Source organism: Boleophthalmus pectinirostris, unplaced genomic scaffold (assembly GCF_026225935.1).
Source record: "Boleophthalmus pectinirostris isolate CB_2022bp ecotype Guang Dong unplaced genomic scaffold, ASM2622593v1 HiC_scaffold_6, whole genome shotgun sequence".
Classification (NCBI taxonomy): domain Eukaryota; kingdom Metazoa; phylum Chordata; class Actinopteri; order Gobiiformes; family Gobiidae; genus Boleophthalmus; species Boleophthalmus pectinirostris.
Window position 1 is genome coordinate 5,398,558 of NW_026571447.1, and position 27,964 is coordinate 5,426,521.

The 27,964-nt window shown below is 41.0% G+C and overlaps 1 protein-coding gene across 2 annotated transcripts; it reads right to left on the reverse strand.

The window, feature by feature from the left end:
• Positions 1-2,507: 2,507 nt before the first annotated feature.
• Positions 2,508-27,221, reverse strand: mios (missing oocyte, meiosis regulator, homolog (Drosophila)). Of its 2 annotated transcripts, none has more exons than XM_055164164.1 (12): positions 27,092-27,221; positions 24,957-25,835; positions 23,253-23,734; positions 20,921-21,015; positions 19,862-20,116; positions 17,151-17,320; positions 14,989-15,054; positions 13,265-13,423; positions 9,458-9,610; positions 7,548-7,752; positions 6,379-6,508; positions 2,508-3,856 (listed from the first exon to the last, which is right to left on the reverse strand). In XM_055164164.1, the coding sequence occupies exons 2-12, from the start codon at positions 25,776-25,778 to the stop codon at positions 3,766-3,768; spliced, it is 2,628 nt and encodes an 875-aa protein (XP_055020139.1). In that variant the 5' UTR covers positions 25,779-25,835; positions 27,092-27,221; the 3' UTR covers positions 2,508-3,765. The 2 variants fall into 2 exon arrangements, with proteins under 2 accessions (XP_055020139.1, XP_055020138.1); XM_055164163.1 differs by lacking the exon at positions 2,508-3,856 and adding an exon at positions 5,534-5,730.
• Positions 27,222-27,964: the final 743 nt, after the last annotated feature.

Genomic DNA, 27,964 nt, shown 5'->3' on the forward strand with positions numbered 1-27,964 from the left:
TTCACTAACAGTATCTCTGCAGATCCTGTACGTTTGTTGGGAGCCTCCTGTAAGTTTATTAGAGCTGACAGAGCAACTTGAAGATCTGACCAATGGAAATGATCTGACATGTTTGTTTCTGTGTTCTGTATGTATGTGACATAAACACGTACGCGACGTGAGTGTATCCGAGCAGAGTTTTGCATCTTCACCAGTGTAGACGAAAGTGCTATGGCGATTTTTGTGTTTTTAAGCCCCCCAAAAGGCCGTCACCATCTAAATGAAAGGCACTTCTGATAAAATATTTTGTTGTTTTTACCCATAAGCACTCTCATGTAAACAGGCCCTAAAAAAGATCTTGTGAGATTTTTTCCTCATGTTTTTACATTTACAAGTACTAGCGAGTTACATTTTGTGAGAATGTGTAGTCCAAAAAAGCAGATCTACAGTGACAGCAAAAATATCAAATAAAGTAAATAAAAAAGGTGAGTCTAAAACTGGGAATTGAATTGCACAATGTATATATTATAGCCTAAATAATGTCAAAATCTTCTAGTCTAGTCTAGTTCTAGTCTTGTCCCGTTCTCGTAGATCCAATTTTGCATCTTGTCTTGTGGAAATTGCATCTTGTGTGTTAAATATGTGTGAATGAAACAAAACACAACTCCAGGCCTGTTTGTGACGAGGAAACAACATAATAACATAGATCAGAAAACAGAGTGATATGGGCTCTTTACTGCCTTCAGTGCCAGCAGTGCAATAGCATGGGGGGGATTTGCATGTTTATTTTGGACATATGGCAGCTTGTTTCTGTTCCTCATTAGCAAACCCCCAAATATGCTCACAAGCTTTTCACAAAAACAGTGGGTAGTAGGTGGGTAGTATTCAGTTACATTTAATTGAGTGAGAAATGATACTTTTCTACTAGAAGTACTTTTACTCCAGCTTAAGTAGTATTTTTACTGTGGTAATCGCGCTCTTACATGAGAAAAAGTTGTGCTTCCTCTTCCCACTGTGAGTAAGTCTACATACAAAACTTTATGAAATTACTTCATTTTGAGCTTTGGGGATGTAGACAGACTAATAATGAAGTTACTCAAACATGTGTGAATGAAACAAACACAACTCTAGGTCTGTTTTTGTGGAGGTAACAACATTAGAGCAAGGCTTAAAGCTCACAATCAGTGCTGTTGCTGCTCCACACACACTGAATATTTGCGGGGGCACCACCAAAAAATCTGACTTGTGAATCCTCGCAAAACTATCCATCCAAAGTGCGCGGAGAGAGGCGAGAAGCTAGTGCCAGCGCCAACAGAATCCCCCGAAATCTCTCTCTGTCTCTCCCTCTATTTCTCTCTCTCTCCCTTGGTGTCCGGACCTCCATACATGCGAGCAGATAGTTTCTTTGCGAAGAAATTTTCTTATTTAAAGTTCCTTGATTGAGTAAATTCTATAGTGCAATTACTTGTACTTCTGTATTCAGTCCACAGTCATTGCATAAATCTAAAAAAAAATAATAAAGGTGATGGTATTTATTTATTTAATTTGTAAAAATAATTTATTATTTTGTCGTACTTGTTTGAATTACTGTTCATTTGGGGTGGGGTGAGGTGGGATGGTGTGGTGGGGCACCACAAAGCATTTGTGCTTAGTAGTGTTGTAATCAAAATCGCATTAATCGAGACCGAGACAAGACCGAGACATTTAAAAGTCGAGACCGAGACAAGACCAAGACCACGGCCCATTGAGACCAAATCAAGACCATCTTTGTTATTTTCTACATTTATTTGTATTTTACAGTTATGTTGGCACACTGTATATATCAATGTTTTATCGATCTCCATTTGATCTGATTAATGTTAATTTAAATTAGCCAAGAAAACTGTACTGCACTGAAACACACTGTGTACTCACCTACTGTTTGAGGAACCCTTCTGTAAGAGAAATTGTATTGGCAATTTACAGAAAATGCTTCAAAGTGAAGCAGTTTTCTGTGGGCTCCAAAGGAGCACACAGGCCCTGCATGCTACCGCACACAAGTTCATTGCTGTAATGAGCAGCGTTACAGCAGCAGCGGCCATAACGAAATATGATTGCATTGATTGAGTGTCAGACCTCAAGTCCGAGACAAGTCTGAGTCCAAATATGCTCGTGTTTGAGACGAGACCAAGACCGTAAAAAAATGTCTCAAGGCCAAAATCAAGAACAAGACTGGTCTCGAGTACTACTACAATAGTGCTTAGGGCACCCAAATGGCTAGTAATGGCCCTCCTCTTAATAGTCAATTTTGTGTAACCTTTACAAATATGTATGCAGATATACTCAAAGAACTAAAATACACCCATGTACCATTTATCATATTTGCAGAAATTTTTACTGAGAAGATGTCAACATCATTATTTAGTCACTCAATTTCATTGAATCAGTCAACAGTTTCCACCTCAAATTAAATGCTCAAATCACAGCTCTAAAATATTTTTCAATACAAATTTTCTGAACACACACAAACAACTCATAGAAAAATAGGATTCACTTTGACAGTTTTAATAGATGAAAATAAAAGCCTGATTTACACTTGATTAGCTGTTCCTAACCTAAGTGCTTTGTTTAAATCCTGAGTGATTTTCATTAGCGAAGCTGCATATGTCCCTTTACGTAGTTGATTGAGTTAGTCCGATCAGTAACACACACACACACACTCCCTTCTTCATGTTCTGGACCGTCCACAGAGCCCCGCCCGCTGTAGGTCATGTGACACGGCAGCCATTTTAGCCGAGGCCAGAGTAGTTTTATTTAGTGGAGTAATTTTTAAAGGTGGATTGTGTAAATTTTCCGTCAAAGGCTTTTCTGGAATGTTTCACAGTATGGCCTTAAACCTTTCTATCTTCACGGAGGCCAAACCAGACCAAGTTACAGGTCAGATCTGTGGAGAGGCAACCCCGCTCACAGTCAGAGCGCCTGTTTTTCTCTGTATTTTTGAGCCATAAAACCTGTAATTGAATAAATGTAAGGCAGAGCTGTTTAATGTCATATTGTGGAACATTCTAAGCAGAGCAATGACATATCCATAGAAACAAGCAGGTGGACCCCCAACCGAAAAGTTACACAGTGCGCCTTTAAAGAAACTGTACTTTTCTAGCAGCATACTTTTACTCCTACTTGAGGAATATTTTTTTATTGAAGTAACAGTACTCTTAGTTAACCCAAATAGTTTTTTACTCTTATTTGGGTAATTTCTTGGACTTGGACTACTACTTTGTACTTCTACTTCAGGAATATTATTTTGAAATAACATTATTTAGAGATCAACAATATGTTGTTTTTTTTTCCATGGCCAATGCCGATAGAGATTGTTTGGAATACAAAGCAACCACTGGCCAATATTTTTTGTTTTGATTCTGATTATTTTCCCCAATTTATGTAATTTTAGTTCACTACAAATTCCTTTTTACCTCAAACCTATACGAGAGCTGTGTAGTCACGTTTTGTGCAGCTATCTCTTCGTATTCAAGTGTTAATATAAAGGTTTGTGTGTATTTTTTAGGCAGCAGATTGACCAAAGCAAAATAAGCCTGCACTGGAGATTTATAGCGGATCACTGATACGCTTAAAACTCCAAATATCACGCTTAAAAGTTACTCTTATAACCTCTGGCTGTGGCGCCCCCTGCTGTCAGAGGCCGACAGAGGCTCGGTGGGCTCTGTGGGGCAGTGGTTTGGGGCCCCTGGAGCTCCTCGGGCACAGGTCTCATGTAGGACAGGTCTGTAGGTTTGTAGGTCTGTAGGTCTAGCTGCTGTCAGAAGGCACCAGGTTCCCCGTGGTGTCCAGCTGCATGCATTTACAGGTGCAGGCTGACACGGGGCACTCACTGTGGTCTCTGTAACAAGATTCACAATTACAAAGGTTATTTTACTGATGATTTAATGTGATGAAACAACAGGAATCCACTTTATTTAATAGTTATAATGTTGTTCCCTCATCACAAACAGACGTGGAGTTGTGTTTTGTTTCATTCACACTTCTTTAACACAAACCCCTGCATATTTGTTTTCTTCTCTCAGAGAGAAAACACTCTGTTCCACTTTTTGATGTCATTTGGTAATACAGGAAACACTCCACTATGTTCTTAAACTCCATACACGTTTACTACAATTATCTTGATGACTTCAGCCCTGGAATTGCCAACTATTAATAAAAGGATTACCAGTACTCAAACATACATGAATGAAACAAAACACAATTCCAGGCAGAGTCCTGTACCGGATTGGGGCGGGTACGAGCGAATAGTTGCTGAAAAGGGCGGGTTTTAACGTTTTGGAATTTTATGGCTGGGTATATGGGCGGGTAGTGCTTACACACCAGCGGGTCAGGACTAAATCAGGACTAAATAAGGACTAAATCAGGACTACACCAGGCCTACACCAGGACTAAACCAGGGCCAAACCATGTCTAAACCAGGTCTAAACCATGTCTAAAACAGGACTAAACCTTGGACTTGAGAGAACCCAGAGCCCATGGAGCAGACGGCTGCGCTTAACTCCGTGGGGCATGAAGCTCTGCACCGGTCCTTTTGCCTGCGGTCACCTGACAGTCTACACGGGCGCACCTCCGTGCTCATCCCGACAGTGAGTCCTGGTTTAGTCCTGGTTCAGTTCTGGTTTAGTCCGTGGCGTGTTTGTTCTACTCAGTAAATAAAGCTTGTGAAGTGATGACAGTCGAGTCGCATGTGTGAATTCATATTTGTACTGAAGAAAGGGTAAGTGTTTAATTTCATTTCGTGATTGTAATTCTTAGTCGTAACTTTTCAATGTGTATTCTGATGGATGCTTCAGTTTCAATGCTTTTAATTAGTGTGTAATTTATCACGGGCACGGGCAGGTAATGGGTGGAATGTTAAAGGGTCCGGGCAGGTGTGGGTTTAACTTTGATATAATCAAAGGTTAACGAGAAGGTGTGGTGCTGTACTGTGCGAGTGCGAGTCTCCAAAAATGGACCCCTGCAGGACTCTGACTCCAAGTATGTTTTTGAGAAGGTAACAACATTCTAACATGGTTTAAAACTTACAAGAGTCAATTTTGCGTAATATAGAACCTTTAAGTTCCTATGTATAATTCACGGCAAAGAATTTAAAATGAACTAATTCTGGAATTCACATTTTAAGTCAGTAAATAATAGGGATGGGCATGATTAGTCGACTAATGGATAATTGACCATTAAGAATTTCATCGATCACGTTAATTTTTAATCAACAAACTGAATGTACTGTGTGAAGTGCAGTGTGAGGAGACGAGGCTGCGTCTGACACAAACACTGGAGTTGCACCTCATAGGCCCACGTTTGGGCTCTGGCTCCTTGGAGACACTGTTCCACTCATTGAGTGTGTTTACAGCACATCAGTGTCCCAGGTATGATCGGGTCGGTTTCGTCATGGTGTATGTAAACGCTGTATGCTGATTACTGCAACATAAAGTTGAATCACATGCGTCCAAAAGACAAACACTTTTTAGTCTTTCATCACAACAGAAGCCAAAATAAATAAAGTGACCAACATAAATAAAGTGAGTGAAATGATGTTAAATAAAGAGCTGCACTAAACCTGCACATGTCTGATCTGTGAAAACATGAACCATCTCCAACACGACACACACACAGAACACACTCACCATCATCATCAACATCATCATCATCATCCCTCTGTCACAGAGAGAACACTCATATTCCACTGAGTCGTGTTCTTTAGTCCGACAGAAGCTGAACCGCATCAACACACAAGGAAAGAGATGTTTTTTTTCAGAGCTTATAGTTTATGCAAATGAGTGATGTGGTTTTAAGTTTCGTTTCTGTAAAACGTAAACAAATGTGTCAAAGCTGCATTAACACATTATAATGTCAAACAGGCTGATGTGGATCTAGAGTGTTTATGGTTTATATGTTGAGTTTATTTATGCAGATTAGTAATAGTAATTAGTAGTAATAATAATGATGATAATTTTTATATAAAAACATTAATGATTCATCGAAAATTGAACGTTAATTCTCCTGATGATCGATTAAGAAAATTTAATCGAATGCCCATCCCTAATAAATAATAATTACAGTGCCAGTTCCCATGTATAATTAATTAAAATACCGAAACACAGGAGTTTCATGTTTCATATAACTTAAAGACATACTATGGAACTTTACAAATTCTGTGCTACTACTTCACAACAGCAACTAAGCAACTTCCCCAAAATGAAGATGAACACACAGGCCTGTAAAACCAAACACACGATCACTCAAGATGTTTGCTTTTGGATAAGTAGAACATCCAGGGAGTGTCTTTATCCAAACAGCACCATCTCCACGGAGACGAGCAGACCTGTCAGATCCAGACAAAGACATGAAGGAGAACCTGACCTGAACCAGCTGAGGATGTGCCCCGCGTGGCCGCCATGACGACAGTTGTGACACCACGTGAACCAGTTGTTGAACTGAGCCAGTTTGTTTTCTCTGGTCAGGTCCATCTTCTCCTCTGACTTCCCCGGACCTGGAAATAACAAAGACAAGCTTAGCTAATTTTGAAGGTGCATTGTGTAACTTTTCTTCATGGAGATATTATTGCTTTGTCTGGAATGTTTCACAGTATGCCGGTAAACTTTTCTATCTTCACAGAGACCAAACCAGAAAAAAGTTACAGGTCAGATCTGTGGAGAGGCGACCCCGCTCACAGTGAGAATGTCTGTTTTTCTAGGTACTTTTGATCTATAAAACCACCTGTAATTGAAGAAATGTAACATACAGCTGTCTAATGTCATACTGTGGAACATTCCAGGCAGAGTAATGACATATCCTCAGAAACAAGCAGGTGACGGACCCCCAACCAAAAAGTTACAGAGTGTACCTTTAAACCTGTGTGTATATAATAAGACTTTGCAAAGGGGGCTAAAACTGCTCCTTGGCCGTAGTAATCCAAAAGCACGGGTGGTACTGGGGGGGGTAATGGGGCACCAGGAGGGGGCCTTGCTCAGGGCGCCAATCGGTGTAGGATCGCCACTGTCCACAAGTTTCATCATGTTTGAATTTTTATTTACACAGAGCTATTCTGTTGTTACTCGAGAGATAAATGATAGCTACATAAAACATCTGGACCAGTTTTGTCTTATTTATTTTTATTAAAAGGAATTAAATGCTGTTTTCAGTCACTGCTCTGGTATTGGCTGACACCGGGATGTGGTAGATAATTAAAGACATATTGAAGTATCTGTATTGGTAGCACAACTGAAAAAAGCTGAATCAGTGCATCTCGATTTAATACTGATTGTTATAACAGATAATTATAAAATACTACATTTTATTTATACAAGTGCTTTTCTAAACTAACTTAACCAGACAAAATATAGGCATGATAATAAGCAGGTTAAAAAAGGATAAAAGCAGGTTTGACATTTAAAGTGGTTCAAAATAGTTGTGTTTTGAGCAGTTTCTTGAAGCTGAGGAGTTTGGTGCAGTTGTGAATTTGCTGAGGTCTAATATTTGTACTTTAATTGCTTAACTACTACAGTGGCAGAGCTTAGTTTCAGTAGTACCTGGGGAGTTGGAGACGGGCGTGCCCATGTTCATGAGGCAGAGGGCACAGCGGGGGAGGGGCTTCCTACAGCCCGGGCAGCTGGTCACTTTGGACTTGGTGGGCGAGCCGCTGACCCCATACTGACTGAAGCCCCGACCCTGGTGAGGCATGGCTGCGCAGCTGTACGAGATGGACTTCCCACAGAAGTTACAGCTCACAAACACCTGTACCAGGACAACACAGATTAGACTTAGACAAGCTTTAGTGATCCACAAGGGAAATTCCATAGACAGAGTAGCTCACACATCCCAATATATTATAATAACAAAAGAGAAATAGTAATAATAATAATTTGTAAAATAGCAACAGACTGGTGACAGAGAAGGTGTAATTATACAAATGTATGTGGGGAAGCTGGCCAATATGATCTTAAGCAGGAAACAGACTCAGAAAAAGTTCCATTCGCCTAAAAATGTATTCACAATTCACCATGGTATCCCTGGTAAACATAATACCTATTTCTAAAAATAACTGCTCAAAAAGCTGGCAAAAGCAACAGAAATTAACGAAACTAAGGAAAACTCAAGCATACCTGGCTACACTCATGTGAACTCCTCCTGAACTGCTTATATAGCCCCCTGCAGGAAAGACCCCAGGATCCCCCCAGGTAAGTACAACATTCTCCTAAAGGTCAGATGGTCAGGTGAGTTCACTCTTTACCCTAAAGTTAACCATTTTAGTTACTAGGACCTAAATCCCTTTTAAATTTACCGTATTTTCCACACTATAGGGAGCACTCAAAAGTTTCCAACCCCATCAAAAAACGACTGTGTGCCCCGCAATCCCGAGTGCCCTATACACGAATCCACTCGGGTGTCCCAGCATGACTTCAGTAAAATACAAAGCCACCCGCAGGGCACACAAACACACACAGAGCAGACAGCGACCGCACAGTGAAAAACACCCACAGACACACTCATCACTCCACGACGACGAGGAACGGAACGAAGGAACGAACCGAAAAAGCGAGTGCAATGTGCCACTTCTAGACACAACTGAACAACTGAGTCACTGCGACCACGCCAACAATCCAGCGGTCCCAGACAGCACCCTCCTTACACGCCACAACTGAACAAAGCCCAGAGTCACCGTGAACGCGACAAACAAAGTCCCACTGACCCATCCAACAGTTGTGTTTCGTTTAAAGTCGGGTGCCGTTTATTTGTGAAAAAAATTTGAAAATAGACCATTCTACAAGAGTAAACCTTATAATCCAGAGCGCCCTATAGTGCGGAAAATATGGTAAGTGTTTAACATAAACTATAAACACTAAAATATATAAATCAAACACAAAATCCCTAAAACAAAAAAGAGAACTGAAACCAATTCTTTCCTCTACAGGGTCTGGACCAAAACCTCCCCCAGAGGATATAAATATGACCAACTTAAGGCACACCCCTCTTTTGTCTCCAAAGCATGTGGTGTAACAGGTAAGTAGGTTAGTATGTCTCGAGTGTTGTGTGTAACTTGAAGGTACTAAACAAAGAAACAAACCTGGGACAGTTATGAAAAACTAAGGTGAGTATAAAGGGACACAGACCCACTTTGTCACAGTGTATATGTACAAGTAAAAATAAAATAAATTAAAATACAGAAATAAAGTAATTAAACAAAAATAAAACTGCAGTTATATACAAAAGGTTGAAGAAAAACAGTGCAAAGATGATATGATGACATGAGGACATAGGGTTATCTGTTACATAAGGGTGAGTTGTTGTACAGTTGTAGGGAGTATTATCTGTTACATAAGGGTGAGTTGTTGTACAGTTGTAGGAAGTATTATCTGTTACATAAGAGTGAGTTGTTGTACAGTGAAATGTTACTGTGTATTTCCAATAATAAACCTTTAGTACAATGCAAAGTCCACACCTGTGCCAGTGGCTTGGAGCTGGGGTCCAGTTTGCCTCTGTGGATATCGAACTCTGCCCGTTTGTGCCAGAACCTCCAAGCGTCCAGGAGGTTTCTGTAGTTCTCGATCCAGCACTGAACCCGGGGGTCCTTCAGCACCTCCCCTGTGGAGCCCTGCCACACACACGGACAGCAGACATGTCAATGCGCAGGGGATAAATGGGTCAGAATAGGCAGGGTCATAGCATTTTCAAGGTCCTATATTATGCAAAATTGACTCTTGTGAGCTTCAAGACATGTTAGAAAGTTGCTACCTCCACAAAAACATACCTGGAGTTGTGTTTTGTTTCATTCATTTGAGTAATCCTGTATTATTAGTGTGTCTACCAGTGGTGGAGTGTCAGGGCCTGCAAGGCCTTTCCTGCTGGCCTAAAAAAAATCTGAATCTGAGACTGATGGTAATTATATTATTATTAAATAATACCAAATGGTCTGTCTGCTTTCTTTCAGAGCTTTGCGTTTTTGTTCGGAATCGTTGCCAACACAGAATGTCTGTCTTTGTCTACATCCATCTCACCCGCTTTGTTTACTGTTGTACTGTTCCACACAAGGGACCCAGACAGGCGCTTGAGTTTGATGTCATTGCTTCACAGCTCTTTACTGATTGGCCAGTGCACGGTCTACAACTTCCAGGGTTCTTGCAAACCGTCTAGTGTATTTTGATTCCTGACCTAGTCATTGGAGAGAAATGAAATTGAGTGGAGGCACTAGGTGGCGCCAGCCTGGCTAGATTAATGGTTCATTAAAAACACAGTGGAGCACCTCCTGTATATTACGACATGAGATCACAAGGTGGAACAGAGTGTTTTCTGTTTGAGAGAAGAACTCAACCTAAATATGCAGGGTTTGTGTGTTAAACACGTGTGAATGAAACAAAACACAACTCCAGGTCTGTTTGTGATGTGGAAACAACATTAGAACAAAGATCAGAAAACAGTGTAATATGGGCTCTTTAAACAATATTAGTTTGACTTTATTTTGACTTGACACCTGTATTATCTGGGTTAAACAATACTGGACTATCGACTGTTTGTGATCTCAGGTCAGTAGATCTCAAACAGAACATGCACCCTGGTTATTGATTTCCACGTCGGGTGCTAGTGTTCGATCAGAGCTGTCACCCATCCCTGTGCTGGAATGTGAGCTTTTACAGCCACTCCAGGTTAGCTCTGCGGAGAGGCAAGTTATGACAGGAAGAGGCAGGGACAACAGAAGAGACTGGAAGTGGGTCAGATTTATATCAATCATAATGTAGATATGTAAATGTAGAAATAACTCATATTCATTTATGACATACAGATTATAACAGAATTTGGGGGAAAAAAAGCATTAAAGGTGCACTGTGCAACTTTTCTGGTGGTGGGACCTGTCCATTAAACATACCCATCTGGCATTTATTCATTATGAGTGTTTCTGTTGCTCAAAAATACAATGATTCCTTCTGTGATAGGTGCGACTCTGCACAGATCTGAACTGTAATGTAGCGTGGTGCTGTAAGATGCTTGTCTCTCTCGTGATAGACAAGTTTAATCTATACTGTGGAACATTCTAGACAAAGCAATAACATTTCCATGGAGACAAGCAGGTAACGGACCCTCCACTAGAAAAGTTGCAGTGCACTTTTAATTCACAGTACAATAAATGTTTTGGCTGACCATACAGACCAGTCTATATTCTGTTTGAATCTAGAAGGCACTGAAACCGGGCCACAGAGTGTGAAAAAACGCAGTCCAAACTTAAGACAATCCAACTACAGATGCACATTTGTATCACATGTCTTTCAAATGCTTAAAAGACATCTCCTCTTGAAAATTTTCCTAACCTCTGTTACCTGAAATAAGTAATAGTTTGGTGCTTTGATTGCTGATTGTGTAAAAATTCACACTGTTTCTCAGTCCTTTGAGTAGATTTTCCCCTTTTTGACGTGAACAGAGCATGCATGTCTCTGATTGGTTAATCTAACTGTCAATCACTCCCTCTGGAATCAGGGAGACAGGACACAGCTCCAGATCCACTCGTCTTTGTAAAGTTTTGTCAAAGCGTGTGATTCAGGTAATTTCAGTACACTTTTGATTGGGAAGATATGAATTTTAGTCTAGTTACTTCACAGCCACAGAACTGTCAAACGTGCAGAGTGAAACTTTTCTGGTAGAGCGTGAACACTCTACCACCTGCTTGTCTCCATGGAGATGTTATTGCTTTGAGTAGAATAATCCTCTGTATAGTATTGAACTAATCCATCTTGCATTTATTCAAACGGATTAGGACTCTGAAAACATGTACTTTTACTGTGAGTGGGTTCTTGCCTTTCCATGGAAATATTTACTGCCGTACTGTGAAAAATTCCAGACAAAACAATAACATCTCCATGGAGACAAGAAAGAGCCAGATCTTCCACTAGAAAAGTTACACAGCGCACCTGACCTATGACATCAGAGGCTATAATACTCCTTACAATAGAAGAATGGTCAAAACTTAAAGGGCCTATACTGTGCTATTTTCTGATACCGTATTTTTCGGACTATAAGTGGCACTTTTTTTCATGGTTTGGGTGTTTCCTGCGACTTATACTCCAGTGCGACTTATATATTAAAATTTTCACACTGACAGCCAACAGAGGGCGCTCTAGGCTGCGCATGTCTCCTGCAGAAAAAGCCACTGTCCTGCTGCAAATAGTGAAATCTGCAACTGAAAATGGTAATCGAGTCGCATACAGAAAGTTTGGAGTGAGCGAGAAACTTGTGAGGGACTGGCAGAAAGCGGGGATGGAGAACACAGCTTCACGATAACCAGGAGGATGTGCCATGCAACTTTCCTGGAAGTCACTGGATGGATCGACCAAGCTTGGACTTCAGTGACACCGAAACCATCCTGTCGGGATTCAGAAAGGCTGGAACAATTCTAACTGGAACTGATGCTGAATCTGACGACAGCTACACAGAAGAGGAAGCAGCACTCTGTTTACCTCCGAAGGTAAGTGACACTGAGGATGAAGAATTCAATAGATTAAGTGATTTGGAGTGAGATGGAGAGTTTGGTAAACTTGTTATGTTGTTTATGCTATAGTTATCCGAAGAACTGTTTATATATTACGTTAACATACTAGACGCCTATTCAGCCTGTTGTTCTCTATTCTATAATTACTATAACTTGCCATTTGAGGTGAAATGTCGGTTTCTGGTCTCTGATTTTGTAAAATAATTTTCCCCAAAAAAGTTGCGACTTGTTTTTTTCTTCTTCATTACAGATTTTTTGGCTGGTGCAACTTATAGTTCGAAAAATACTGTATGTTATAATGTTGTTTCCTTATCACAAAAGCCTGGAGTTGTGTTTTGTTTCTGTCACACATGTTTGACACTTGGAGAAAAAGTGGTGGCACTTTACAGCAAAATGTTTCAGAGTGTGATACCCGGCCCTGGGTCACCCGGGCTTTTCTGTGTGGCGTTTGCGTGTTCTCCCTGTGTCTGGGTGGGTTTTCTCTGGGTACTCTGGTTTCCCCCATCAACCCAAAGAACATGCACTATAGCTACAGTCCTCCAGCTCAGGTAGTCCAAGCCTAGCAAAAAGATCACAGCCTACTACCCCTGAGGAGTTGTCCCTGTGATATTGAAGGATAGGTCAAATGTAGAGGACAGATTTTCCTACGGGGACAACACAGTACATTTCTTCTTTAACACACAAACCCTGCATATTTAGGCTGCGTTCATTATACATTATTCTACAACATCCCCTCTAACAACACTAATACATGCGGTCTCTCTGTAGTACCTTGAGCATACAGAAGCTGGCGGTCTGTACGTCTCCAGTGCGGTCCACGTAGCTCTCCATCAGGTCCACTCCGTCTTTGGTGAGGCCGGTTAACAGAAGACCCTCCAGGTTCCCCGCCTCCTTCATCTCACCGCTCAGTTTGTCAATGTATCGAGGCAACTGTCAGCAGAAAACAACAGAGAAATTATCTAACTGATTCTAGTGAAGGTGTATGGAATATAAAAACACGGTGGAGCAGTTCTTATATTACCACGACATCACAATGTGAAACAGAGCGTTTCCCGTTTCAGACAAGAACTCAGTGTAAATATGTGAAACAAAACACAACATCTGGTATGTTTGTGATGAGGAAACATGGTAACATATATCAGGAAATAGCAATAAATGAAGGAATTGAAGGAAGTACAGAGCAGTGGGCGGAGGTGATGAAAACAGAGGTAGATGTCTTTCATGCAGGAAAATAAAGATTACTCATACATGCATGGATCATTCTGAAGACAACTAAGGACAAAAGGGAGCAACTATAACATGGTTAAAAGCTCTGACAAGTTTTCACTGGTGGAATGTATCGAAGTAAAGTAGAGCACTAAAGTTAATTTTAACGTGGATACACATTACTTTTACTTCACTACATTTGAGAGCAGATATATGTACTTCCTACTCTGCTACATTTTTGAACAGAACTGAAAAGTAAAAGTAATTTTATTATCGTCTGAGACCTGCTGAACAGGCTGGGGAACGGGAAGATTTTTAGCACATTTGTATTTTGAGCAAACAAAAATGTACTTATAAAAGCAGCTGGGGAAAAACATTTTTAAAACAGGTATTCTAATACTTTACTTGAGTAGACTTTATATGTAACCCTTTTACTTAATTTTTTGCTCCAGTATCTGCACTTTCACTTACGAAACAGTTGAGTACTTCCTCCACCACTTCAAGGTTTGCACAATATTTCGCATTTAATCTTCAAATTTACTCAACTAACAAATGAAACTGGCCACATTTCTGGTGGAGGGTCCACTACCTGCTTCTCTCCATGAAGTTTGTTTAAATTTTCAGTGGTCCAGAAGTAATGGTGCGATCGACTGACATGATACAGACAGGACAGAGGCTCTTTCTGCAGGAGACATGTGCAGTAGAGCCAAGTGACAGTGGTACAGGATTAACAGGAGCAGCAGATACTCACACACAAGACTAGAACCTCTCGCCGCTTCAGTGTGAACATTGAATACTGTATATAAGTCGCACCGCAGTATAAGTCACAGGAAACACCCAAACCACGAAAAAAAGTCTGACTTATAGTCCAAAAAATACAGTGTGCTGTTTTCTGATCTGTGTTATGTTATTTCTTCATCACAAACACAACTTGACTTTTGTTTTGTTTTTTCATTTTCTTTAACACACACACACACACATCATATTTAATCTGAGTTCTCCTATCAGACAAAAAACACTCTGTTCCACCTTGAGGTGTACTGTGGTAATAAAGGAAGTGCTCCACTGTGTTTTTAAAGTCCATACACCTTTACTAGAATCATTTTTAAGCAATAACATTTCCATGGAGACAAGCAGGTGGCGGACTCTCCACTAGAAATGTTACGCAGTGCACCTTTAACGTTATAAGTAATAGCAAATTTACAAAGGAAAAACAAAAGTAAACATGCTGTACTGTACTTAGCACCTGTCCCAGAAGCAAAATATGATGAAGAAATGACAAATCTTACCTGTGTATCATTTAAAAACATACAGGCAAAGGCCACTCGATCCCTCACCGCCACGCTGCTCTCATTCTGAAACAACAAAACAAAAATGAACTCACAATTTGTCAAGAAGTCAAACCTTAGAAGCCTTGTAGTTTTAGTATGATGGTAAGGCCAGGATCACGTGGGACATCTGGAGCCCTGGACCTATCCATTCAGACACGTGTGAGAAGCTATGAATATGAACTGTTTTTTTCAGTCTCTGCGCTCTGTTTGTTTGATATTGGTGAATGCAGATACCAGTATAATTATAAATATTTGTTTTTAAAGCATTAGAACACAATAATCTGGACTAGAGCATCTTTAAAAGGTCCACATTACGCAATTTTCTCATGTTATAATGTTGTTTCCTCATCACAAACAAACCTTGACACACACACACTCTGTATATTTAGACTGACTTCTCTCAAACGGAAAACACTCATGTGGTAATATACGTGGTGCTCAACTGTGTTTTTAAACTCCAAACACTTTCACTAGAGTCATTTAGTTGATTTCAGCCCTGGAATTGCCAATCTCTACTGAACTAAAGTTAAAAGGTAGCCGGTAACTAGAAAATTATCGCTTCATGACATCACGAGGTAGAACAGAGTGTTTTCCATTTGAGAATGTGACTGTGAATGAAACAAACTACAACTCCAGGTATGTGTAAATGTGTAATCAATTCTGGTTTTACATCTTCGTCTCCATGAAACTGTTTAAGACTATCCCTCTAATATATTATACAAATTGTAGTTATATCTGTAGCACTTTTGAATTTTTGCACTATATATATTTTTATACTATGCATCTTTTTATACTATGTATTTTTATACTATGTATCTTTCTATGTATTGGTTGTTGGGATTTGTGCTATTTATATCTTGTATTATATTTGAACTTGAATAGCTTGTAACTAAAATCTGTTCAGCCTACATGTCCCATCATGCACCAGGGGACTGTGGGCCACTGTGAACATGTGACCTACACCTATTACTTTAAATCTGCACTGTGACAGACATCTCGAGTTTGCCCTGATTAAGGCTGAAGGGCCGAAACACGTTGGTGTGATTTTAACTTTATCTGCCATGTGGTATTAAAGACTTTTAATTATTTTGTACTTTTTGAGTGCTTCAGTTTTTTCCTACTTTACAACTCCAGGTGTTTTTGATGAGGTAACAACATGGCAAAAAGCTTACAAAGGTCAATTTTGTATTGTATAGGACCTTTAAAGTTGCATTTGTGTTAACTTTTCTGGTGTAGGAGCCATCACCTGCTTGTTTCTATGGATATATGTCATTGCTATGCCTGGAATGTTCCACAGTATGACTTTACCGTACTATGTTCCGGGCTATTAGGCTCTCTGGATTATCAGACGCACTGTCATTAAATGGTCAAACTTTTTTTCACAAATAAATCGCACTGGACTTTAATCGAAACACAACAGTTGGATGGGTCAGTGGGACTTTGTTTGGCGCGTTCACGGTGACTCTGGGCTTTGTTCAGTTGTGGCGTGTAGGGAGGGTGCTGTCTGGGACCACTGGATTGTCGGCGTGTTCGCAGTGACTCAGTTGTTCAGTTGTGGCTCAGAGTGGTACATTGCACTTGCTTTTTCGGTTCGTTCCTCCATTCCGTTCCTCGTCGGCGTGGAGTGATGAGTGTGTCTGCGGGTGTTTTTCACTGTGCGGTCGCTGTCTGCTCCGTGTGTGTTTGCTTGCGCTGCGGGTGGTGCGGCTTTGTAGTTTACTAAAGTCGTGCTGGGACACCCGAGTGGATTCATGTATAGGGTGCTCTGGATTGTGGAGCGCGTAGTCGTTTTTTTGATGCGGTTGGAGGCTTAAGAGTGCGCCTAATAGCCCGGAAAATATGGTAAATAATAACTCTATCTTACATTTGTTCAATTACAGGTGGTTTTACAGCTCAAATATACCTCGAAAAATAAGCATTCTGACTGTGAGCAGAGTTGCTTCTCCACAGATCTGACCTGAAACTTGGTCTGTTTTAGTCTCCATGAAGCTAGACAGGTTTAATACCATACTGTGAAACACTCCAGACAAAGCAATAACATCTCCATGGAGAAAAGCAGTTGACGGACCCTTCATGAGAAAGTTACACAGCGCATCTTTAATGTAAACAAACACAAGTACCAGAACTCCGTCATAGGCCCCGGGTTCACTGGTGAGGAAGGCGAACATGACGCAGAGGTACGGGTTCTGGAGCTGCAGTCTGAGGGAGCTGCACATCTCTCTCCACAGAGACGCCTTCTCATCCGTGTACCCCGACAGCGCCATGGCAACCACGTTCAGGTTCAAGTCCCCTACACAAAACAGGGGAGAGGACAGGAGATTTAGATGCATGTTTTATTTTCTAACACTAACACTGGAGCTATTGGTGTGTTTGTAAATGATTACTCAAGTGCAAAGCCATTTTTCAAGCAGCTGTCACTTCAGGAACATTTTGACCTGAGCTTTCACACAATCGCAGCAAGTTCAGATTTCCTCACAGGCTCTTTCTTAAGCCGGGGCAGTGAGTTTAATGTTGCCACACCTCGCCAGGGCATCATCGCTCAAACTCAGGAAGCCCAGGCTGACCTACATGCTGGAATTTTCCTCTGTCATGACACCGGTAAACAACAAGGCCGTCTCACAGCTGTTTAACAAGACCTCTGCTGTGTCAAAATAACATTCTTGTGCACTTTCATCAGTCAATAGCTATTTTAAAAGTGCATGACTAAAGGGGCATGTTTGAAGCGATTGAGGAACTGTTGTAACGTGTTTTAAATGTGTTTCAGAAAGGTGGTGTTTGTGTGTGGAGAGGTGTGCTCAGTGTTGGGGAGTTACACTTTCTGAACTGAGAATAGAAATATCAGCCCAAGATCAACTGTGATTTCAACATTATCTTTTATTATTTTGTGTATGTGTAACTAGAATTATGTATTTCAAAATTCAGTCCAAAGAAGTATGTACAAATCAGAGACATTATCCCAAACTCGTCAAATGTAGTAAATACTTATTGTGCATTAAAGCTAAGGCTGTTACACTGATCACATTTTAATCAAATTGTGATCACATTTTTGCACACTTCTTTGTCCCTGTATGGAAATTTGTTCTCTGCATAACCCTAACCCTGATCGAGGACTACCTTAACTGGAACTTACCTTTTACATATTTTGCATATTTTGTAAACCATTAACTTTGAACAACAACATGAATTCTCCCAAGTTCACAAACTCAAGAGTAGCAGTGTGGTGTAGGCGGAGCCAAAGGTGAAGAGCCCAAAGAAACCAAATCAAACTGGGCAACAGGGATGGTCGTGGTTCATTTTTAGCAGAAACACAAGCTATTGTATTTGAAAAATATATAGAAACCAACCCAGATACATACAACTGAGCCCATACCCCACACTAAACAAGGGTGAAACTGAGGACCGTCTTGCAGTGAGGAGAAAGTGCTAACTACTCACTCAACCACCCCTCAGCAGTATTATTAGGAACTCTGCACCAACAGTACGTCAGATCAGGAGAAGCCTTAAGTCTCACAATTAAAAGTCCCATATTACTGTATTTTTCAGACTATAAGTCCCTCCGGAGTATAAGTCTCATCAGTCAAAAAATGCATAATGAAGAAGAAAAAACATATAATTCGCATCGGACTATAAGTCGCACTTTTTGAGGGAAATTTATTTTATCAAATCGAAGACCAAGAACCGACATTTTATCTTGAAAGGTAAGTTATAGTAATAACAACAGAATGTTAACGTAACAAGTTTACCAAACTCTCCATCTCACTCCAAATCACTAAATCCACTGAATTCTTCATCCTCTGTGTCACTTCTGAGCAACTCTGTGACCTCTGGAGGTAAACAGAGCGCCGCTTCCTCTTCTGTGTCGCTGTCGTCAGACTCAGCATCAGTTTCAGTTAAAATTATTTCGGCCTTTCTGAATCCCGACAGGATGGTTTCGGTGTCACTGAAGTCCAGGCTTTGTCCATCCATCCAGTGACTTCAGGAAAGTTTCATGGTGCATCCTCCCGGTGTCACAAGTTTCTTGCTCACTCCAAACTTTCTTTCTGCTGCTCGATTACCGTTTTCAGCTGCAGATTTCACTACTTGCAGCTTGTAATCTGCAAAATATGATTTTCTTTTTGGGGGCATTTGTGTCCAGTCTTCTCAGTCATCCTTATAAGTTTGTTTAAATTGGTACAGAAGTAATGGTGCGATTGACTGACATGATACAGACAGGACAGAGGCTCTTTCTGCAGGAGACATGTGCAGTAGAGCCAAGTGACAGTGGTACAGGAGGAACAGGAGCAGCAGATACTCACACACAAGACTAGAACCTCTCACCGCCTCAGTGTGAACATTTAATATATAAGTCGCATCGGAGTATAAGTCGCAGGACCATCACAAATATACCTGGACTTCTGTTTTGTTTTTTTCATTCACACATGTTTAACACACAAACCTGCATATTTAATCTGAGTTCTTCTATCAGACAGAAAACAGTTTGTTCCACCTTGAGATGTAATGTGGTATTAAAGGAAGTGCTCCACTGTGTTTTTAAAGCCCATACACCTTCACTAGAATGGTTTTTGATCATTTCAGGTCTGGAATTTCCAATGTCTACTAAAAAATGTATGTAAAATATGTAGCTGTAAACTTGAAAACTATAGAGATCACAAGGTGGAACAGAGCATTTTGAGCATTAAGGATGTAGATATACTAACTCAAACATGTGTGAATGAAACTAAACCCAGCTTCAGTTATGTTTTTGATGAGGTAACAACATTCTAACATGGCTTAAAGCTCACAGGAGTCAATTTTGTGTCATTAAAGACTCAAACCTGACCCCCACACTCACCCTTGTCTGCACTGGCTCCCTTGTTGAGGATCTGGATGGCTCTGCGGATGTCCATGTTGAACAGGGCCACAGCGGCTGCTCTCTCCCACTCGCGCTCCTGCTCCAAGGTTCTGAGGAGGGGTTCCACGTCCTGGTCTGACCCCCGGCCCGTCCACCCGCACAGCCTCAGGGCCAGGCTGCGCTCCTCGCTGTGGAATCGAGGCACGTCCGCCTGCCGATCTGACCCGCTCCAGCACCTACGGGTCTCTGTTGTACCTGAGGGAAGACGGAGGCAGGGTCAATATTGAAATAAAGTTTTGGTTTAGATTTGGTTTAGTCCCATTTTAGCCCTGGAAAAGTTTTGGTTTAGTCTTGGTTTAGTCCTGGTTTAATCTTGGCTTAGTCTGAGTTTAGTCTTAGTAAAGTCCAAAGTCCTAAATCCTGGTTTAGTCTTGGCTTAGTCCTGGTTTAGTCTTGGTTCTGGTTTTATCCTGGTTTTGTCCTGGTCTAGTCCTGGCTTAGTCCTGGCTTAGTCCTGGTTTTGTCGTGGTTTTGTCGTGGTTTTGTTCTGGCTTTGTCCTGGTTTTGTCCTGGTTTTGTCCTTGTCTAGTCCTGGTCTAGTCCTGGCTTAGTCCTGGTCCTGGTATAGTCCTGGCTTAGTCCTGGCTTAGTCCTGGCTTAGTCCTGGCTTAGTCCTGGTTTTGTCCTGGCCTAGTCTTGGTCTAGTCATGGCTTAGTTCTGGCTTAGCCCTGGTTTAGTCCTGGTTTAGTCCTAGCATAGGCTTGGCTAAATCCTGGCTTAGTCCTGGCTTAGTCCTGGTTTAGTCCTGGTTTTGTCCTGGTCTAGTCGTGACTTAGTCCTGGTTTAGTCCTGGTTTAGACCTGGTTTCATATGGTCAATGGATCTGTCAGCTGCATTTTTTTTTTCCAATTTCCTAAAGACACTTGGTCCTGGTGCAGTTCTGATTTAGTCCTGGTCTAGTCCAGCTTTAGTTCTGGATGTAGTCTCAGTTCAGTCTCAGTTTTGATGTGGTGAATGTGGTGGTGAATGTGAGTGAATTAGAGTGAAGAATGAATTACCAGAGCTGGTTTTGACGATGTTCTTTATCCCGGAGTAGACCAAAGCCTGCTTGTTCCCCTGCAGTTTGAGCTCCAGGTCCTCTGCACACTGCTTCATATGTAATACTCACATAGGAAACTTTTTCAAACACAATCTTAACGACTACAATGACAACGATGACAATTATTACGCTAAACAGACCCTTGTTACCTCCTTAGAAACAAACCTGGAGCTGTGAAACATGTGTGAATGAAACAAAACACACAACTCCACGTATGTTTGTGATGAGGAAACTATATTAGAACATAGATCAACCGCGTAACAGTTCAGTAAAGCTCATTTAAAACATAATGGCGCACTCTAGTGGTCCAAACAAGTCACTGCAATAATGCTATTTAGATTGGAGCTCTCGATACAAATGCTTCCACTAGAACGCACCACAGTATGGCATTTCACTTGTCTTACCAGCATTTATTTCATCAAAGGTGATTTGGTCGCCTGGGAGATAATGGGAGTTTAATGTCAGATTGTGGAACATTCCAGACGAAGCAATAACATCTCACTGGACCCTCCATCAGAAAAGTTGTGCAGGTCATGTTTAATTTGTAACCACACGCCTTATTGTCCTGTTAGTATTTACTTCCTATAGTTATTTGTAGAATATTTACAGCTTAAAATGCTCCCCACCCTCTGTAGTGTAGTCTTACAGTATTTCACAGCTATCTGCCACAGTGGTGAAAATAGTAAAAACAATTTGACCTAACTAATAGTACTCAATTACAAGTACTTTTGCCAAAACTGTACTAAAGTAAAGGTAAAATGTAAGCATAAAAAGTGGCCAAACTAGAATACTAACTGAATAAATATTTGGAAGCAGATAACAAATCCAGCAAATTTAAAAATTTATCTAATCTAATAAAATTATTCACCAACAGCCTCCTACAGATCCACACAAATGGTGAGAAATATAGCACTACATTCATATAATACTCCCTACAACCGTACAACAACTCACCCTTATGGAACAGATAATACTCCCTACAACTGTACAACAACTCACCCTTATGGAACAGATAATACTCCCTACAACTGTACAACAACTCACCCTTATGGAACAGATAATACTCCCTACAACTGTACAACAACTCACCCTTATGGAACAGATAATACTCCCTACAACTGTACAACAACTCACCCTTATGTAACAGATAATACTCCTACAACTGTACAACAACTCACCCTTATGTAACAGATAATACTCCCTACAACTGTACAACAACTCACCCTTATGGAACAGATAATACTCCCTACAACTGTACAACAACTCACCCTTATGTAACAGATAATACTCCCTACAACTGTACAACAACTCACCCTTATGGAACAGATAATACTCCCTACAACCGTACAACAACTCACCCTTATGTAACAGATAATACTCCCTACAACTGTACAACAACTCACCCTTATGGAACAGATAATACTCCCTACAACTGTACTACAACTCACCCTATATGTAACAGATAATACTCCCTACAACTGTACAACAACTCACCCTTATGGAACAGATAATACTCCCTACAACTGTACAACAACTCACCCTTATGGAACAGATAATACTCCCTACAACTGTACAACAACTCACCCTTATGTAACAGATAATACTCCCTACAACTGTACAACAGCTCACCCTTATGGAACAGATAATACTCCTACAACTGTACAACAACTCACCCTTATGGAACAGATAATACTCCCTACAACTGTACAACAACTCACCCTTATGGAACACTCCCTACAATGTACAAACAGATAATACTCCCTACAACTGTACAACAACTCACCCTTATGGAACAGATAATACTCCCTACAACTGTACTACAACTCACCCTATATGTAACAGATAATACTCCCTACAACTGTACAATAACTCACCCTTATGTAACAGATAATACTCCCTACAACTGTACAACAACTCACCCTTATGGAACAGATAATACTCCCTACAACTGTACAACAACTCACCCTTATGTAACAGATAATACTCCCTACAACTGTACAACAGCTCACCCTTATGGAACAGATAATACTCCTACACTGTACAACTCACCCTTATAATACTCCCTACAACTGTACAACAACTCACCCTTATGGAACAGATAATACTCCCTACAACTGTACAACAACTCACCCTTATGGAACAGATAATACTCCCTACAACTGTACAACAGCTCACCATTTATGGAACAGATAATACTCCCTACAACTGCACAACAACTCACCCATATAGATACAGTAACACATTACATTACACATTACAGTAACATGAGCATTTGTCATTAGAATGGAAGGATATAGGAGAGGTCGTACCACAGGGACTTGAGCTGTGGGTCGCTCCCCCCTGCCAGCACATGGTTCTTCCACACCTGCCCCGTGTCGTGCCCGTACCTCGACTGGGCCCTCTGCCTCATCTTGGTGGCTATATCGGCCTCCATGCCCGCCGCCCCATCCTCCGCGCACTCGTACAGGTACCTCCCGCATGCCCACATCAGGGAGGTGGTGGAGCTCCAGGCCAGGGAGATGCGCTCAAACACGGTGAAGTCGGTCATGGCGCGGTTGGCGGCGGACACAACCACCATGCGGTTCTGGGAGGACGGGTGCCAGGCGAAGCTCCCGATCTGGGTGTCACAGGGCTGGACGCTGCGCTCGATGATGGTGGGCTCCGTCTCGTCTCCGATGGGGGTGGGTGTGTGCTGCATGTCGTACAGGCGGATGATGTTGCTGTCGCGGGTCAGAGTGGCGAGCAGGCCAGTACGCGTGGGGCACCAGGCTACCTAAGGGGGGGAAGGCAGAACATAGGCCTGTCATGATAACAAATTTTGAAGTTTGACATTATCCCAAGGAAATTCATTATTGAACCAAAGGCAGTTTACAACTTAAATTGTAAAGGAACAATGTTTTTTGAATATAAAAAATAAATCACACAGAACTGCCAGCAAACATAGCTTAAGGTGGTACTTTGTTTTGCTGAAAAATATTTGGTAGAGTTAAGGCCGCCACACACTACAGGATTTTTCAGTTTTAAAAATCTTTTAAACGTGCTACAAAAAGCACACACCACAGACATGAGGAGAATCTTATGAGACTTAAAATCTCCAATCGCAAAGACTGCAGTGAGATGCTGCGGAGCACAGGCTACACAGTAATTGTTTCCTGTCTAGACTAACACCACTCGCTTTGAGAGTGTTTAAAAGGTCAGAGTTCTGCACTTCTAGTTTAGATACAAGTCAAAACTGTGTTATTATTATTTGCGAAATGTGGTACAATACTTCAGGTACATGATTTATAAAGCATAAAAGATTGGCGAAAGTCCACAGGAATTCAGTCACTACCGCAAATCTGCAGCTTCACCCCAGTCTGTGCGTTGTGTGGATGAAAACAGACACATGTGAGGAACTACTTTCACCGTTTTACTTTCAAAGAACGCCTCAAGCTGGATCAATAGTGCGGTTTTGGGGACTGCCTGTCATTACTTGTGGAGGACAATTTCCATGGATAATGTGGATGAGATGTTGCACTTTAAATTTACCACTTTACGAGAGGTGAGTATTAAAGTCTTCGCATTATTTTCGCTATATCCCGAGTTTGTATCTTGTGCCTCTGTAGCTGTCCCTCCGTCTGCCCATGACGCTCTGTCTTATCGGCTGTTACCGTAGCGTTGTTGATGTTTGGTGGTTATAATCGGACAGAGCAGCTCAAAGCGGCCTCATAATCGCACATGAAGACACAAGGTTGGGTCACGCCTCACCGTACTCGGGGGGGAGAAGCAAGAAATTCTTTTGTAGCGTGTGGCAGATTTTATTTCGCTTTTTTTCTTTACTATATAATTACAAAACTCTTGTGTCATATATTGGATGTCTTTTGTATGGATATAAAGCATAGAAATTACTAAAAACATTGAAGGAGATGGTGTGTCCATGTGGTTTTGACTGGTGTATGTATGGAGTAAATCAGATACAGAGACTGGAACTTTTTCCCAGTGATGCTCTATCTTACCTTGGTGAGTGGTTTGGGCTGCTCCGTCAGCGTCAGCACAGGCTTCTCAAACTTCCTCAGGTCCCATATGGCCACCTGCCCCTCGAAGAACGATGCCACCCTGTCCGGGAAGTGTGGGTCCACCGTCACGCCCTGGATCGCTTTGGTGTTTACAAAAGTCTTCTGGCTAGTGTTCCTTAGATCAAAAATGGCCAGATTTCTATGCATCCCGGCTAGGAGCAACTTGGGGTCCCTTAGCAACCAGCATAGCGACAGGCACGCATCATTCTGCCCTAACTCGTACATGGGTTTAGTCACCACCGTGCTCGAATCTAGATCCAGAGACGATAAACGGATTTTCTCTGCAGTCGCCACGCTAGCTTCAGGCGAATACTTACTGCTGATGTCCCATATGAGAACTGAAAAGTCCGCTCTGTGCTTGTCCAGACCAGCTGCCAGTAAGTTACTATCAACAGGATTCCACGCTAAGGTATTGCATTGTCTGGCATGTTTAGGCACAAATTCTTTCCCGACGAGATCTTTGCAAGCAGAATTATGACTCTGCCCCAAGCTGGTGAGGACAACCCTGCCGTTGGCTTGGCCGACCGCGAGCAAACATTCAGGTTCGTGTTTGGGATACCAGGCCACGCATTTCATATAGGGAGTGTCAGAGTTGATGGCGAGGAGGGTGGCAGCGGTTTCGGACGACAGGGGGAGGGTCCCCGCCTTGGACTCGGCTGCCCCTACAGGCCCGATGCGGTACAGGCCCAGCTCAGAGTCGCAGATGACGTAGCGGTCAGGGTGGTGCGGGGACCACAGGATGTCAGGTTTGGAGCAGCTCATGGTGCAGCAGCAAAAGGATGGTTCTCTGAGGAAACGGGTGTCAACATCAGGAGCAGCCTAGAAAAGAATGTAAAAAGTTGTTTTAGTGATTGGTCAAATGAATCAGAGAAATAATATTGTAGTACTTTTACTGGTATAATTTTAATCATGTTCATATTTAGAATCAATCAGTAAATATAAACATTTTAAATCATTTTAAACACAATATATTATTACGGATGACACTAGTAATACAAACACTAATAAGCTTCTGTCTCCTTCACAAGTTGGGATCAATACATGACTGTCACTGCATTAAAACTACGAATAAACACACAGACATAAACATAAACTCAAAAGAAATCTAAACTTGTTTTGGAGTATTTAAAATATCCACTCTTGGTTTTGATCTCTGCTTTGCACTTTCAGTATTTCTTGTTCCTGACAAGGCACAGCTGTGATGTGAAAACAGGTTCAGGAGACTTCATCATTAAAGCTTGGTGAGAGAAAGGATTTGTAGCGCTGTCGACAAAGCAACGCGTGGCTACTTGGAATCTGAAACTAAAATATATAAAATTATTAGTTATTTAACTTTTTTCCTTTTCTAATACTTTACATTTAGCTTCATAATATATAATTATATTTAGTGCCTTCAGTAGATATATATATTGTAGTAAATACAAAGGAATAAAAAAAGGTAGTGTACATCTGCCACAATTTCTAAACCCTAAATATCTCATTATGTGAAAAGGTCAAATTTGTCTCATCTAATTATCATTCAGTACTGATACTTAGATATTAGTTTTAGTGTTAGTATCTGGATATTTTTATAGTTTGAAAACCCAGGTATCTTTTTTTAGAACTACCTACCCACATTAGTTGGATGAATAGTGTTATTTTTATTGTAAAAAGCGATTACTGTAGGTGAAATGCCTTTCCCATGGACACAACAACAATATCATCATGAAATGAAGGATCTGGGAATGCTTACAATTTGAATTTTAAGTGCCATGTGTATACAGATAGTTTTCACTATCTGTATACACTGAGATTTAAAGTAATTTCAAAATGGACAGCATCTGCGTGAGAAATAGTTAAGCTATATTAATCACATACTGAGCAAAGAGCAGTACGGAAATATAAGGTCAGGCACGTGATCACATGAGCAAAAGTTAAAGTTTACTAGTTCAAATTTGGTGGATCGTGCTAACTTTTGCTAATGCTAACGAATGAAGGTTGATCGTGAAACAATTTGTGATCCCTGCACAATATAGCGGTTTAAAAATAAAAGACAAATGTTCACTTGACGTAATAATTCGAAAGGTTGATCTTACGCGTGCTCACGGCGTAATCACGGCCGGTAAAAGCATCTCCACATGTCTCAAAGCTGCTCTACTCTCTCGAGCAGCCTCGTTTGTTGTGTGTTTCACCAAAATAGTTCCTCCTCCTGTGTGAGAACAAGAGGCGCGCACTCAAGGTTCCGCTCAAGGTCGATGGCGCGTGGTTTAAAGCTAAGAGCTATTTTACTTTTAAATGATAAAACCACAAAGAAATTGCGTTTTATTAACCCTACGTTGATTGCAAGAAAGATGAACCATCTACATGTATCTGCTTGGTAATTTATTTTATTAACCATATTTTATTAATTTAATCTTAATACATGCAATAGTATTAGACAGTACTTTTCTTCTGTTCATCCAAATGTTTTAGTTTGCAGGATTAGCCTTGAAATTAAACATGTATCCCAAGTAGGGTGACCAGATATTCAGAATTCAAAACTGGGCTGGTATAAATAAAATTGTGACATTGTACATTTTTAACCTATTTCACCAGGTGTAGCAGGAGGAAAGGAGAAATTCAGTAAGTCAACTGGACAAAAGTTTATTTTGGTCGAATACGTTTCGCAGCTCATCCAAGCTGCTTCTTCTGCCTGCAGGGAGGAGCTAACTACACTGAAACTACTCTGAAAATAACACCCTGCTTGTTTACAGTTTCAATTTTTTTAGATATGGGCCTACTGAACTTGCACTTACTGTGAGGTCATGTTAGCAGAATCATTCAGGCCCTTGATGAGTGCTTTCACACGTCTGGACCTGACCTGGCTACCCCTATTGTTCTCTTTGTTTTGATTTAGTCTGAGGATGGAGTTATAGATGGGAGACAAATGATGTCTGAGGCCTCCATTTCTGTTCAATGAAAGATTGTCT